This window comes from Mesocricetus auratus, unplaced genomic scaffold, assembly GCF_017639785.1.
Source record: "Mesocricetus auratus isolate SY011 unplaced genomic scaffold, BCM_Maur_2.0 Super-Scaffold_100027, whole genome shotgun sequence".
NCBI classification, from domain to species: domain Eukaryota; kingdom Metazoa; phylum Chordata; class Mammalia; order Rodentia; family Cricetidae; genus Mesocricetus; species Mesocricetus auratus.
This window is the reverse complement of record NW_024429208.1, coordinates 20,645,235-20,662,102: the sequence shown is the minus strand read 5'-3', so window position 1 is coordinate 20,662,102 and position 16,868 is coordinate 20,645,235. Positions and strand designations below refer to the sequence as shown.

Here is a 16,868-nt window from a genome sequence, read left to right as displayed (position 1 = left end):
TTTCTGTTCCTGCAGAGCTAATTCAGGGACATTCACCTGCCACCATAGGAAGTTAAGCCAGCACACATTTTTTTTTAATTTCTCTCTGTTCCCTAGCAAAGAGACAGTTTGAGTTAACTTACATGATAAGAGTTTGGAATCACATTCGTTAACATCATACTTGGTGAGATGACCAGCCACATCTGATGGAGAGAGAATTGGGATGGGGGTCTTTCTTTGATTTATTATCTAATTTGCATAAATAAATAAAATCTCTCTATATGCCTCTTTTTAAAAACTCCACTAGTTTCCAATGGTCATAGTCACTAGGCAAATTAAAGTGCTTCTGGCCCTGGGGGTTCTGAGCCTCCATCAGGTTGTATGGGATGGAAACCAGGATGTGAGTGTCTGACCCAGGCAATAGGTGTAATCTTGTAGAACACGTGGGCCATTCCCATGCTGCTCAGAAGTGAGGCATCTGGCCACATTAGCGTATTTGTCAGTAAAGTCAACAGACCCAGTGATGCTGTGTGGGGAAGACAAGCAGACTCAGCAAGCAAAGTCTCTGGTCTGACTTAAGATGTAGATCAACTTTTGATTTAATTCGGTTAGTTTTTGCCTTAGTGTTCTCTGTTTGGTAGTCCTATATTTATTATATACATGATATATCTTGCATCTACATATCTCTGATTATTAATAAAGATGGTACTTTTTCTTTTATTCCTTGAGATAACTATAAGAGAATTCAAGATGAAGACTCTTATAATCTTTGTGGGAGTCAAAAGGTAGGTGAAAATTCTAGATTCCTTGATGCAAAGTGATTTTATTTTCTGTCCTGCACCAAACACAGACCAGCAGTAGAACATCTCACTAAGTGATGTTTCAAAAACAAACATATAGATGGACAGACAAACAAACAGCGATCATTTAAAAAAAAGAATTCTTTACATTCACTTTTCCAGAACCATGTGCAGTCATTAGTGCAAACTATTCTGTGCGTGGGTGTCTTCCAATTTTGAAAAGCCGAAAAATGTACCTGAGTTGACTTAGTGTCAGGGAAAATGGAATTAGGTCTTAATTTCTAGGCTTTCTGTTCTGCCATGCCCAGCTGTGATATTTTCCCCCATGTGAATGCAATTAACTATTAGTGCTATTTATATTATATACCCTACCCAGTTATTTAAAGCGACCAATGATTTCGGAGGCTAAGTAAAATTCTGGTCCAGTTTGTTTGACTACTGTGGCTGAGAACATGGTGACTTTTACTTGTATGTAGAGGATGATGATGTTTGATTAGTGTTTAAGAGCCATTTACCACACACTATTTAATACCCATGTATTCTGCTTCTCTTACGATGTTATTCAAATTTGCTAATAGTATTTTTCCTGCACATGGTTTGTCCCAAGTACCCCTTGTTTTTCAATATATATAGCAAAGCAAATTCAAGGATACTGAGGTATCTGAGGTTAGCTACATATCTGGATCATAATGAGCACCCTGGGAAAAAAGAGAAACAAAAAAAAAAACCCTTGGCTTTTGAAATTTTCATTTCTCATGGCTCAGTTCTCATTTGTTGTGTAAGGAGCTCATTGTGTCTTCAGCTTGTTGGGCTAGCACTCCTACCTGCTGCTCAACTAATCCACACTTTAAGTAAGCAATTTGTGTTCTCATATTGGTAAATGTCAAAGGAAGAGACACTCGGTGCACCTACAGCATCCCAACATCCCTTGCCAAAGCTGTGAATGTGACGCTGCAGTCTTCTTCCCCAGAAGGAAAGCATAATTTCATTATCCATGAATCATCGCCTGTTAGACTGTACCATCCTTGTCAGAGAGCCTAATAGCACTACTGTTTAGCTGGCTGCAAAGGAGAAAGGAGGGAGAAAGCCCCCCCCAGAGGGGAGGGGCGAAGCACAGGTCACTGACATGATCAACAAACTGGAGAGCAGTTCTCGTGCCTCCCTCTCTCTGGAATGCCTGACATATCTACTGACCAGCAGGAATTGAGCTGGATCCTCTCAATATCAATATGAGCGTCTGTTTCCTCAGCCTAAGTAACACTATGTTTCCCAACCCTGAGCATGAAAAATAATAACACTTCAAAAGAAAATATTACAGACTATTTTGGCTAATATTGATGGATACAGATGGTTAAAACATTTTCTATTTTTATTGTATTACTGCTCGCTTTGTGTCTTGGGGCATTTATTTCTAGCTCTCAGTACCAGTTTATGGTTTTTCATTCTGTTATCACTGAGAGCCTAAGTAAGCATACGTAACTTTGGTAATATGGATGATGATCATGCTTCACAGGGAAGCTAACATTAAGTATGATGCACAGAGCAGAGAAACCTATGCTGCCAATAAGTTCACAATAGAAAGGGTCGGGGGGGGGGGGAGGAGAAGGTAAAAAAAAAAAAAGTAAAAAATAAAAATGTTTGAACAGCTGTGGTTGCTTGTATCAGCCACTAGAGGTCAGTGCTACTCTATAGAAATCAGCATTGTCCGCTTCTATTTAGGTAGTTGACTCACCAAATCAAGTTTAAAAAAAAAAATGGTTGAAAATCTTGGGGCAGATGTCATGTCAACATCCTTGGAAGGTACAGAGTCATTTAAAATGAACATATCTTACATAACATTGCTTAAAAGTCCCTGGCTCAGGGCCTTGCCTCTGTGCTGTTTCAGCACCTTGTGTGGTGAGGTTAATACACAAATGAAAACAAACACAAATCACAAACATCCAGTTCGAAAGACTAAACTTCCTTTGCTCTCTGTTTTGAGAGAGCATTCAACGTACTGAGACTCACTTCTGTATCCCTGGGTCTCCATGGAGCAGCTCAACAGGTCAGTCAGCTCACGTCCATTTTGTTCCCTTAGAGGGAAATTGGACAGTTCATGTAGATAGAAGAAATGAATAGCAAGGACTCTTCTCCAGTATGAAGTTGAAGAACATTTTGAAGACTTACAGCAATGGATCTATGGTACGCAGTGTGCAGGGGCAAGGGGCAGACACAAGGACAGCAACTTTTGACCAGCTCGCCAGCTGGCTTTCTCAGGTGACACCCGGGGAAGGAAGGAACAACTCTCTAACCATTGGAGCCACAGATTGGTTCTCAGGGCATTGTGACAGCTGAACAAGAGCCCTTTGCAGTGGAGGGATGTGTGTTTAAAAATCTCTTTCCTTGTAATTTCATGCCCTGAATCAAAATGTGTTGTTTCTAAAGCATTTCATTTGGTTTCTTATCTCTAAGTAAAGAGAGGCATCAAAAAATGAACAGCCTCCAAAACATTGCTCACTCATTTAACCTTACATCAGTTTTACACACCAAGTGGTTTTGAATCTTAGAAATACTTTTCGATACAGAAAACATGTTTTGTATATGTTAGTGGCATCACAGCATTAATAATTTGAAAAAATATTTGAAATATATGTAGCTGTCAGTTTGCCTTGACTAGATGTATTTGTTTCCCATGATAAATAAGGCAGAGGGTCGAGTAAAAGAATAGAAATGGGCTTCTTTTTTTCACTCCAACAGTGCATTTAATTAATTCAGTAATCTTCACAGTACAGATAAAAATGAGACTGACCAAAGGAAAAAATTAAATGGAATATGTATTTACTGACAGTATAGAAAAATGTGAAATTACAATTCCAGTGAAAACCATCTCTGTAAGTTTGGTCACCCAGCTCATGATACTGTAAATGTATCTGCATTATTAATCTATGGGGACTCTATGGCCATTGGTCATTAATAAATGTATACTCAATGGTTAGTCATGGGTAAACATGGACATGTGATGCATTTCTGAGCTGGCACCTGGTCTCATCAAAGCACCTTGAGAAATCCACTTGAAATGCTGCTTTTCCTTATTGCTAATAGAAGTGTGATTTTCATAATCTGGATTCCTTGCTGTTATATTTCATGTTGGCTTGTCTAGACTTTCCCTCTCTGCCTATGGAAGATCATCATACTCTATAAAAATGCTAGTAAGAGATAGTCATTCACTTTGTCTTTGCTATTATTCTTGTTGTTATTAATTACTATTTTTACTTTGCAGCAACTGTTTTGAAGAATAGGGATGTGGTCAAAGATGTTAAGGCCTGGCCAGTAGTAAGGTGAGCCATCCCTAACATGAATATCTTTATGATCTGCTCCTAGACTAAAACTGCTCATCTGAGATAGAGGACAAAAGGGGGCTACAGAATAAACATATTTTTCCAAAGCCTCATAAATACAGAGGGTGTGGTATCCGTGCTGCAGTCAATAGACTTTCACCAAAGACATAGAAACATGCATGCAGCTTTCAGGCTGCCAAGCAGGTTCTGTACAGGACTGTACTGATGGGTGAGTTTACAATACAGATGAACACAGGGTCACAGTGATGTCAACAACAGCAAACCAACGACGAACTGTCACAGTGTCAGTCTTTTTCCCCCGCCAGGATTGATTTCATGCATGTATCAAGGCGTTACCAGAAGCATCCTTTTCAAGGATGCTGTTGGAGAAGCATGTTCAGACTTCAGTCATTAGGGGTCTGATGTGTGTAGGACACATCCCAGGACACTACAAGACGGCCTCACAAACCCTGAACAGCACAGCACAGGGCTCAGGATGCTATTAACTACTTGGGGTTCTTGGAAAATAAGCTGCAAAGAGACATATCCTGGGAAGACTGCACCACACATGTGTGAGAAGGTGTTTTACATCAGCAAGCCTGGTCTCTGGACTCCCTCATCTCCAGAGGACAGCCTGCTTCCTGGGATGTGCCTCCCTAACGGTCCGGTTGTGTAACAAATCAACATGTTTAGGGAAGAGCACACAGCCTAGGGGAAATTGAAAGGAACCCTTCACTGCCTTCAGTGTGATTTTACAGGGACGGGGATGGAAGATAAGGCTGCAAGCCTCAAGCTCCTCAGTGTTTTCACTGTCTCCTTGTATTTTACAGTCACCTGCTTTAACTCTCTGAGACTTGTCTCTGTGCTTGCCTTGTCATTTCCATATCCCTGGAAGCTGCTCAGGGACCTGCTCTAACCCACCACCCTCTGTGGATAGTTTTCTGGCATTTTCTTTGAAAGGCAGGCATTGTTTCTCATTCCCAATCTCTGTAGTGTTCCATAACCAAGTCATCTCCTCAGATTGATTCGTCCCTGCAAGGTCCCAGAATCCCTGCTCTCTCTCTTTTTCAAACCCTCTGGATTTGGATTTGCCAATGAACTGTGAAACACCCAAAGCTGAAGATTTGACCCTCCCAGGTGGAGAATAAGAGCAGGTGTGGGCGGATCATTCAGGAAAAGAAGTTTTTTTTTTGTTTTGTTTTTGTTTTTTCCTGGAAACAAATGTGATGTTAATAAAATCCATAAAGGGTCTCATACAATAGGCATGGTGTTAAACCAGAGTTTCAGCTTCACATTGATTGTGGTATTTAAATTTCAATGGGCTGATTATTTATGGGAGGAAAATGACCAGTATTATGAACACACTCTCAGAGACAGGGAAGGCGCTTGCCAGCACAGTGAGAGGCAGGGGGAGGGGAGGGGCACCGCGTTCCCTTGACAGTCAGCAGAGTTCAATAAAGCACCACTTATTTTCCCAGCTTTTAAGAGCTCTCTGTTTTGTTTTGGTTTTAAATCGCAATGGTTCATACCTCACACTCCCTGGAGCCTGATTTGCTATAGGTGCAGGGTCCCGTTCCGTTCAGCAGCATCTCGCTGGTCTCGGTGTTGGTGGGTTTATAATCTACATAAAATTCCTGGGTGCCGGGAGTCATTTGCTTGAGCGATTGCCTTTTCTTCTTCCGGTGCCTTCTCATGAGGGAGCGCTGCTGCAGCTGCTTCATGCTGGCTGGGTACCGCTTCCAGGACACGTACATGACCAAGAGGATGACCAGCACCGACAGGAAAAGGGCTACACTGCCCGCGATGATCTTATGGAAGGAGATGTGCTCCGTGTCCACATCTGTCTCTGGGCTGGGCTCTGTAGCTCCCACCGTGGGGGGCAGCGGAGGCTTGCTCTCGTGCTTCGGCCTGGGGAGCTTGGGCTTAAACGTGGGCTTGGGGAGCGCCCTGGCCAAGTCAAACCTCTCGGTGGTGCTTTTGCCACAGATGCTGTAGTTCTTCACCGCGTCGATCACGTTTACCCCCTGCAGCTCTTTGGGACTGGCGCAGATAATTGTGTTCTCTCTCAGCCCTTTAAAACTTTTCAGCCAGTTTACCAGGGAACAGATATTCCTGCTGCATTCCCATATATTCCCGGCAAGACTGATGTCATTGAGAGAGATCCAAGAATCCAGAATCTCTTGGCCAATAAATGTGAGCTTGTTGGAATCCAGGTTGAGGCGCTGCAGGTTAGGGACACACTGGAAGACACTGGGTCCACTGAAGGCTTCGATCTCGTTACCCGACAGGTCAAGCCTCTGTAAGGAACTCCAAGTCCAGGACATGGTTTGCCCGATTACACTGATTTTATTCCACTGCATGTACAAGTTCTGAAGGCTAACCAACCTTGGGAAAAGAGCTAGGTTGAGCTTGGAAAATTGGTTGTGCTCCAGGTGAAGTTCTTTTAGTCTGATCATGCCAGCAAAGACATTCCTGGCTAAACTTCGGATCCTGTTATACCCCAGGTCCAGAAGTTCCAGGTTGCGACAGTCTTGGAAGATCCGCACCGGGATGGTTCTCAGGGAGTTGGAGCGGAGGTGTAAACTAAGCAGCTTCCTCAAGCCCCGGAACTGTTCAGATCCCAGAGAATGGAGCTGATTATAGGACAGATCCAAGTTCCGTAAATTGGTCACAGGTCTGAAGGTGTTGTTAAGAAAATAAGAGATTCTGTTGGAACTCAAAATCAACTCTTTGAGTCTGCGTATCCCATTGAAAGCATTCTCGTCAATATTGCTGATATGGTTATGGTCAAGGTAGAGCCAGGTGAGCTGATTGAGCCCTTTAAACTGATTATACTTAAGTTTTTGGAGGCTGTTGTAGCGAAGGGATAAACCCAAGCAACCAGCGGATATGCTTGAGGGGATCTCCTGCAGTTTCTGAGATTCACAGTATACCATTTTGCCCTCGCACCTACAACCCTTAGGGCATCCTCTTTCAGCGGAAGAGAGCATTGTCAGTAAGACAGTGGGGGCTAGAACCACCGCTACAGCTGATCCGCGCAGTAGCCTAATTACATTGAAACCTGGAAATAAAAACAACTTAGAAAAGTTATCCCCCCAAAAAAGAATGCATTTTTAAGAATCAAGCAAAATTAGCCATCAGTGTCCACATTCAGAAATGTAAACATTTAGAAAACAATTAACACCGAATATTATCTTTGCAATATAAGGATACTGTATATTTCTAATAATTAAAAGAGGAATATGCCCACTGATTATCGAATTTATAGTCTTGTACCATAAAAAAGATAATCTTTAAAACAATTAAAGCAGAATTATTACATAGACTTAGGAGATTTTTTCCATTTTTTTTAAGAAGGAAAATGACAAAACATACCCATCCTTTGTATTGTTCAAAGGCCGTCCTTAGGTCTTTTGCTTTGGCTTAGGGGCCGCCTGCATGACAGCCCCTGTCAGCTGCAGTGTAGTGAGTCAGGGCTCGCTGACACCCAGGAAGAAAAATTGGACCCCTTGGGAGATGGACCGATTTTGGAACATTATTCTTTACCAGCCATGCAGAACACTCCAAGAACAAATAAATCCCAATACCGCATTCACAGCAAAACATCCGAGTCTTCCTAGGTAATAGGATCTTCGTGGATATTGCGTTTTTGCATCTTTACAGTGTGTGTGTGTGTGTGTGTGTGTGTGTGTGTGTGTGTGTGTGTGTGTGGTGTTAAAAATTGCTTCTACAATTTCTTCTTAAAACCCATGATGTATTCCTCTAGGCAACGTGGGGCTACCTGTACTGCCACATCTGTATTCCATAGCCCGGCGGTCCCGTGGCGGTGAGCACCCAGTTCAGCCACGGAGCTGCGTTGGAGCCCAGAAGGCAGGAGAGCCCGGTTCCGCGCACACGCTCAGCTCACTCCTGCAGACGTGTCATTCTGAAAGCGGCTCGGACTGTTGCTTCAGTTTCAGTGAATGCAGTCTTATGTAAAGCTGCCCCCAGTGGTGAGGAACACTATGGGCATGTGCAGAGCTGGCTCTCTTTTTATCTTGCAAATGAGCAGGCTCTGCTGGAAAATGAATGATTCTTTTTGGGTGTCTCAATAGGAAGTGAATGGTCAACGTAATCAATAACTAGCAACGTTTTCTGTGATTTCTAAGTCTTGTTTTACAATTTGGCAACGCCTGTACTGTCGGCGTCTGCTGCTGAATCGCCAAACATGTGCTTCCCAGAGTTTTTCTAGAGCTTGATGTTAAGTTCACGGATCGAATGTCAATTTTTCTTAACCTCAGTGTAGGCTTTGAGCTGAAATTTATAAAATGAATTATTGAGCTTTTCACAAAGCTGCATTAAGAGCATGCCTGTTTGACCTCTTGGAGTCACAGTGATTATATTATGCAAGGTGTCTCAGGACGCTGGACTACATCGACTTTACAATAGAGGGGATGACTAATGACACGCAAATTAATAGGTCTAATGGCTTTTCTGATTTTCCCACAAAAGATATAATTGGTTTAATGGCTTGTGACTGGGCTTGTTTTGGTGGCTGTGGGCTTTATTATTATTATTATTATTTTTTTAATCAGAAGGGAAATAAACCTTTTGTTGTGCTAGTATTGGAACCCAAAGATTATTTAGCTCATAGATCATTGATGTTGCTTCTATTTATTACACTAATAATATTTATTGAGTGCTAAGTTCTTTAAATGAATGTTACCTTGTTTTATCTTCCTTTTTTTTTTTTTACAATTCTCTTATTTTTTTTTACAGATTTTTATTTAATTTTAAGTGCATTGGTATTTTACCTGCATGTATGTCTATGTGAGAGTGCCAGATCCCTGGGAGCTGGGGTCACAGACAGTTGTGAGCTGCCATGTGGTTGCTGGGAATTGAACTTGGGTCCTCTGGAAGAGTAGCCAGTGTTCTTAACCTTGGAACCATCTCTCCAGCCTCCCCCCACTCTCCCCGCCTCCTCCCGTTTCTCTTTCAACAACAGCAGTGTTGCAGGTCCCACTGTAATCTACATTTCAAAGGTGAAGGGCCTGGGATTTAAAGGGGGTTACCAACTCAAGGCTCCAGAGCATAGGCAGGGGCAGTTTACATGCAGGACCCAGTCTACTTATGCTGCTTCCCAGCCACCAGTCCTTTCCCCTGGCATTGCTGTGCCCTGAGAATCTGGTGAAAATAGGACTGACCAAGAGGAAGGAGGTGAAGCTCTGCAGAGTGCACTCTTGCTCTCTAGAGGACCCTGAGAGTTCCCTTTGTCTTAGAGGAAGTACAGGGGAAGCCACAGCTAGCCTCCTGATAAAGAACACTAATCCTTGCTAAATTTGCCAGCTGTGTTACCTTGAGTGGCTCTCTCACCACCTCTGTGCCTCAGTTGTCTCCCCTGCAAAATGGACGAGACAGCAAAATTACTTCACAGGCATATTTTGAATAGTAAGCTATATTTTTCTCTTCGTCCATGGTACTGGAGATTGAGCTAGCACCCTGGGCTGCAGCCTCACCCCTATGTCATCTTAATTTCTAAAAGTCCTTAGCTCAGTATGTAGCACAAAAACCGAACAAATATTATCTGTTATGTGTATTGATGTTGCTTTTTAATATTGAATATTGACTGCATTAACTGAAACTCATGAACAACTACCTCAGTGAGTAGGTTTTTTTTTTATATTATAGTCAGTGGGAGAAGTTCTTGTATCTTCATCATCTCCATTTTCTATTTAAAATTCATGTTTCAGTGTTATGGACTATGTTTAATAACTAATGGTGGTTGTTTCTCTACCCCCAAAGCAAAACGTAACACTGGATCTACAGTTTGTCATTTTCCATAAATAAGTATTGTTCTTTAAAATATTTGCTTCATTTATATCAGGTAAATTGGCTGCATCTCAACTAGGGGCCACTTTGATATTATCCAAGGGTGAACAGTTTGATCAGTGCTAATCATGATAACCAAAGCATAGGCCTAGTGATTGCCTTGAACTTATTTATGTTGTGACTATATCTAAAACACTAAACAGCTTATCAAATAATTTTCCTTTTCTATTCTCCAAAATTCTGATTCAAGGGGATAGAAGAGGTTGTACTTTTTTATTGAGAATTTCATACATGCATACATTGCATTTTGATCAAATCTACATGCTAATTCCTCCCCTAACCCTTCCAACCCTTTTCAATTCAATCTCATATGCTCATGTTCTCTGTCTTCTGTCTCTCACCTTCTCTCTGTAAACCCACTGAGACCACTTAATGTTGCCCATATGTATTAGGGTATAAGATCATCTACTGAGGCATGGAAAAAGTAAGTTTTCTTAATGGGTGTGGCCACAGAGAGGATATATTTTTGATGGACAAGTATGCTTTAGAAACTCACTAAAAAGGAATGAACAGAAACAAGTGCTCTCTTGATAGGAGAATGGAGATGTCTGATACTGAATTGCAACCTCTAAGGGGTAACTTTTTGTCTCTCAGTTATTTTAACAACAGTGCTTGACACATTTTAGATCCATAATATATTTAGTCAGTAAACACAATAGCCATACTATAAGCTTTTATATAATATGTAGTCTTCTTATATTATAAAATTTGCTGAAATTTTTTATTATGTGTTTTTGGTAGTATTAATTATCCATATACAAGTATGATATTTTTATACTTGTATATGATGTGCTGAAGTGATATTTACCCTGTAACTGTCTCTTTGGAACCTAGTGCCTTGTTACCTTCTTTTGCCATCATTAGTCTTTGACAAAAATCTAACATCATGCATGTGGTTCTTAGGGACTCTGAAAAGTCAGTCCCATTCATAGGACTTTCAAGACAAAGCCATGCAATTGTACCCAGTCTACCTACCATTCATTCCTCAGGGTCTACCACCAGATGCCAAGGAGCATCAATACCAGAGTGCTAGCAGGTTGGGAGTATCTTGAGTCTCTAGAAGGTACAACAGTTACACATTCCTTGTTGAGTCTAGAGAGTCCCTCTATTAGTAAGGTTGTAAATAAGTACTCTTGAATGATGCGTAGAAAAGGTGGGAGAAAATCAGGTGATGAACAGGTCTTCCCTCTTCCTGGAGATGTCTTGTCTTTATAGTTAAACCTTAAGTTTCACGGGAATAGTAAATATGCGTTTAAATATTCAACTCAGCACAGTACAGAAGGATAACACCGAGTCTTTATTATCTAACATCCCAAATGGGACTTCACAACTTGCATGTCTCAAAAAAGCCTAACGGGAATCATATTTATAGCTTCTTTCTCATTTCTCTGCTTTGAAAGCCTCTGATTTTCCTGCTCATCCTTCCTCCTTCACACTGGGAAGTTGGTATGAAGACATCTTTCTTGGCTACCAGCTGCACAGGCCATTCACTTGTCCATGTGCCTCATGCCCTTGGGACAGAAACACAAAGAGGACCAGGGGAATATAATCATCATGTTGCTTTTTCATGAGACAAATACATTTGGATTATTTATGTAAATATCATTGTCTTATATTACATATCGTGTCTCTAATTTTCAATCTTTATTTTTTATATCTTAGCTTTTCATCTTGTCTTGCTCCATGGTTCTGATCTGTTTTGTTTTTTGTTTTTTGTTTGTTTGAGACAGGGTTTCTCTGTAGCTTTGGAGCCTGTCCTGGAACTCTCTCCATAGACCAGGTTGGCCTAGAACTCACAGAGATACACCTGCCTCTGCTTCTCCTGAGTTCTGAGATTAAAGGCCTGTGCCACCACCACCTGGCTCACGATGCTGATCTTATGTTCCTTCCCTGGCTCTTAAAATTGATATTTCCCCTTAATGCTGACCACCTGTCTATTTCTCATAGGTATTCTCCCAGTGGTCCCTTCTTTGGCAGTAGCTCTTAAGTTGGCATCCCTAATTCAAGGTGACAAAGTTCTTGAAGAGGGAAAATTATCAATGAAACTGGTTGAAAATTCCCAAAATGGAAAGAACAATTCAAAGCCATGTTAATCACTTAAGGATGTGGAAATTATTCTAAAGATGCCAAGTAGTCACTCAAAAGGTTTAAAAAAATTACTGTGCTATAGACAATTTTACTGACTTTCTGGTATGGTTTTCAGAGTTTATCCTCTTTTACTTGTTGACTGCAGCCAGATGATTGTTTCTGTCTTGCCTTTCTTTTTTTTTTTTTTCTTTTTCTTTTTTGATACAGAGTTTCTCTGTATTATTTTGGAGCCTGTACTGAAACTTGCTCTGTAGACCAGGCTGGTCTTGAACTCACAGAGCCTACCTGCCTCTGCTTCCTGAGTGCTGGGATTAAAAGTGTGTGCCACCAACACCCAGCCTGTATTGTCTTTCAATACAGGCAAAATTCTGCCCCATTATGTGCTTAGCAGCTTCCTTTGCAATTGCCACCACATAGAGTACTAACCATAAACTACCCGACAACTTAAATTTCCCCAATGCATCTCAGGCCTTATGATTTATACAATTATAAAACACACTGTCATCTGTATAAACACTATTTTATTGCATTTACATTAAGTTTGAATAGCTAAACATATTTTGTTTAAAGTGAGCAAATAAATCAAGTGGCTATATATAATGCCAAATTTCAGACCAATATGAAACTAGATTGCCAAATATAAAGGTGTAAAAAATAGGGTATCTTCAGGGTACCTGGCTTCAGAGATTTCATTGATTTAGCAATGAAATATTTTGGATATCATTACATGTTAGACACTGTTCTAAATATGTGGACATCAGTATGCAAAATAAAGGCCTATGCTGTATGAAATTTACATTTTCAATAAATAAAACCAGACAATTTTAATGTAAACATAGGTAGGGTATTAGTAAGTCATACTATGCTTTGAATCTGAAATGTCCCCGTAGCGCTTGTGTTTTTGGCCTAGTTTCCTGATTAGTGTTTCTGTAGAGCCTTTAGGAACTGAGACTTGCTCCACCAAAGGAAGTTACTAGATTTAGGCCTTTGCAGGCTATGGCCAGCTTTACATCTGCTCTTCTTTCCAGTCTGTTATGGTATGGTGAACCTCTGCCACAAGTTTCCATGACACAAAGTCTACCATGCCTTCCCCCACCAGGTGGTCTCAGAGTCTTTGAAAATGTGAATCAAAGTAAATATTTTCTCTTAGAAATTGTACTGTGGAGGCATTTTGTCACAGTAAGGTGAATTCGATTAACACCACTATGTAATTTGGGCTGTGGAAGGTAGAAAACTATAAGGATGATGGGGTGTATAAGAAAATAGATATGATTTAAACAGAATGGTTAGGGACACTAGGAAAATGGCTTTAGCAAACTGAAGAGAGAGATGGACTTTTTTGACTGAAAGAGGGTAAAGAATGACTAGTGCGAAGTCTCGAGGTAGAAACAGAGCATGTGTTTGATGAACTTCAAGGAGGACAATCAATCTAGGGCCACGATGACAGCTCTAGAGAAATTAGAGTGAAACCACAGAGATCCTAGGTGCTAGATTATGGATGGATGTTTATTCTGTTGTAAGAATATTAGCTTTACTCTGGAATAATTGGTCTCTCCCATACCCCAAAATGGGTGTATTAAAAAGGCTGTCCATTAAGGGGTCATCTCTCTGGAGTGAAGGCTTTCATGCTAAGTTCATATATTGAAGCTTCTATCTCCAGGATGATAGTGTTTAGACTCAGAACCTTATATGGTCAGGAAGTTGGAGCACTCATGATAAAGTTCATGGGATTATAAAGATGAGAATAGGCACCGTGTGCTTGTTTCCTCTATCGCTGCTGTAAGCAATGTGAGGATCCAGGAGAAGGAATCTGTCTAGAAGTCAGATCTGGTACATATTCCAGATCTTTGAGCTGTGAGAAATGGAAGCCTGTTGTTTGTACCGTACATGAAATTTGTTACTGTAGCCCACATTGACTAAGATAATCATTCTTGGTCCTGTTATTGCAATGGGGGCCATGATGGAAGCCAATAAAGGAGGTTCTCACAAATCCAGACGAAAGGTGGTAGTCCTGAGTCAGTGTGGCAGCAGAAGTGGTTAAATTTTGCATGTTTTTTAGACAAAACAGAAGTTATTTTTTAAAAATGGGTTATAAGTAGAGGTATGAAATAATGAGATTAAAGGTAGATCCTTAGATTTATTTTTAGAAGAGATGATCTTTCCTTTTTAAAAAAATATGAGTATGCATGGAGGTATGAAATAATGAGATTAAAGAGTTGTTCTTTCTTTCCTTAAATTATGAGCATGCATGTGTGTCTCTGGGTGGGTATGAGAACATAAATGCAGGTATCCACAAAGGCAAGAAGAGGGTGTCAGGTGCCCTGGACTGGAGCTGTGGTCGTGGTAGTTGTGATCTGCTTGACATGGGTTCTGGGAGGTTCAAAACTCAGGTCCTCTGGAAGAACAACAAGCACTCTTAACTACTGACCCAGCTCTCCCCAACTCACTCTGTAGTTTTACAGGCTCAGCAATCTGCAGGATACTGAAGCCATCAGCGGCTTTTATGGGTCAAGTTTTAGAAGTAAGATCAAGAGTTCAATATACTAGAACCAAGTTTGAATTTACTGCTCATATTTTCTTCAATCCCAGAGACTATATTTTCTAAAACTATATATTTTATTTGCTTTTGAGGCAGGATCTTACTGTGTATCTAATGTAGACTGGTCTTGAACACATATTCTCCTGCTTTAGTCTCCCAAGTTTTGAGATTCCAAGTATGAACTACCAAACGCAGACTGTTTTATTATTTAATTTCTTTTTATTATGTTTGCATGTATCTTTGTGTGCTTGAGTGCAGGTGCTCATGGATCCCAGTAGAGGGCACTGGATTCCTTGGAGCTGGAGTTACAGGGAGTTGTGAGCTTATTGACATGTGTGCTTGGAACTGAACTCACATCCTCGGTAAAGACATTACACACTGTTTTTGTATTTACATTTTTTATTTTTATGGTAGTAGACTTTGATCACAACACTTCTTCTTTCCCTTTATCCCCCTAAACCTTCCCTACTCTTCTTCAAACTCACAGCCTCTTAATTTTTATTGATGAATATAATATATATTCCTGACCAGCCCATAGCATGCTACCAATATATATGTTTTCAGGGATGACCATTTAGTAGTGCATATTGTTAGCTGCTGAACCATGTATTTATCCTCCAAGTCCAACTCTGAAAGCACCTTTATGATAGTAGGATTCAAACCATACTGTGAATTTAAGAGCAGAAGATGATCAAATAACTAGGAAAAAAACTCTCCTAAACTTACATCTGAATCCAGATGGCCTAGGGGTGAGGGTCAGATTATCCTTGTATGTAACTTTGGAGGACAGTGGAGCCAAATAGTTTAATTAAAATTGAAATGTAAATCTTACATAGTGACTAGATATAGGAAAATTTGGATTAAACATTCTAGGAATTAAGTTTGATGAATTCAAAATATTTTCTGGAATAATTTAGAAAATAGCATTTATATTGTACATGCCAATTGACATTCTGAATTTGATAAATTGATTTCATCCAGGTACCGCAGGGTCTTATTACTACCCTGTAAAATGGAACCCACAGACCTGCCTCTGAACATTCAAGGGTTCTGTTTCCTAGCAATTTCCAAGATTTGTGAGTAAGAATAAGCTGTGTGGATCAGGGAATCTATAAATAATAATTTTCCTTTGATTCTATCTAGATTTGCTGGCTATGGGTGTATATCAGAGTAAGCATGTATCAGTGGTCACCAACATGGCCAAGGGAAAGTCAGAATTTACTAATATTTGAAATTCCTGAATGTCCTGTTTTCACTAAACTTTCAATATCCTGGCTATATGCTACATACCAGATACTGCTAACAATTTTTGTGCTAGTTTAGAAGTTGTTTTCCCCAGTAAAGAGTTATTTCTTGAATGCCAGTGTAGAGTCCCTCTTCCAAGGCACTTCAACTACTCAGATGCATATTTCCATTTACAATGATTTTATGAACTTCATCAGAACATTAACAAATCTTGGGAATATTCTTGGTTCCACCTACTTACTTGAAGGGTTCCATTAAAAGCCTTATCTAGTTATATATAGTTATGGGGAACATCTCTGATTTAGATAAATGCATGTAAAAGTTTAAAGTCAGTCTATTAAAATGGTGTCTCAATATCTTCCTAGAAAGAAGAAATATCAAACGATTGAAAACTCACAAGGTTGCCTGCTAGATTTTCCACCTGTAGATACTTGTGTGTGATAGCATCAGGGCACATTCTTGTGACTTGTATTTCTGCCTGCAACATACTGCAGAGGCACAGCATAAACTAATTTTGAGAATAGGGAAATATCACAAATTGATACTGTATCAATTTTAAATTCCAGAAACTTCTGAAGACCAAACATGACCTCAATAAACATTCTTTTTTTGTGGTGAAATTTTTAGAAGAAACATAAAATTAGAAAAATATAATAAATATTTTTATAATATAATCATACAGTTGTTTATATATTTGTAATTATATAAAAATATAATAATTATAAGAATCCTTACAGTCATCAACCTCTACAATGATCAAGATTGTGCACTTTTTTTACCTTTACATTCTTCCTGTATATATGCTTTATTGTTTGCCTCTGGAGTATTTTAAAATCAAATCTCTTCATCCATATATGTCGCTAAACTATAACAACATCTAATTTGACATCTTGCAGTCTCTTGATACCATTGAGTTGATGGAGATCTTGCATTATGGTTGACATATTTTTCTATGCTTTGCACATGATGTTTCTCCCTTGTATCATTTCACTGAAAAAAAAAAGGTCAGTTTAGTGGCATGTTCATTCATTT

At 39.9% G+C, this 16,868-nt stretch overlaps 2 protein-coding genes across 20 annotated transcripts in view; one reads left to right on the top strand and one right to left on the bottom strand.

The window, feature by feature from the left end:
• The window catches only part of Lrrtm3 (leucine rich repeat transmembrane neuronal 3), a 163,387-nt gene extending 155,333 nt beyond the window's left edge, over positions 1-8,054 (bottom strand). Inside the window, exons 1-2 of the mRNA XM_005070809.4 lie at positions 7,472-8,054; positions 5,626-7,157 (exon numbers count right to left, since the gene is read on the bottom strand). Coding sequence (XP_005070866.1) covers positions 5,626-7,157; positions 7,472-7,475 — 1,536 coding nt within the window. The 5' untranslated portion in view covers positions 7,476-8,054. The remainder of the gene's footprint in view (positions 1-5,625; positions 7,158-7,471) is intronic.
• The window catches only part of Ctnna3 (catenin alpha 3), a 1,429,068-nt gene that overhangs the window by 600,336 nt on the left and 811,864 nt on the right, over positions 1-16,868 (top strand). The gene's annotated exons all lie outside the window — the stretch shown is intronic.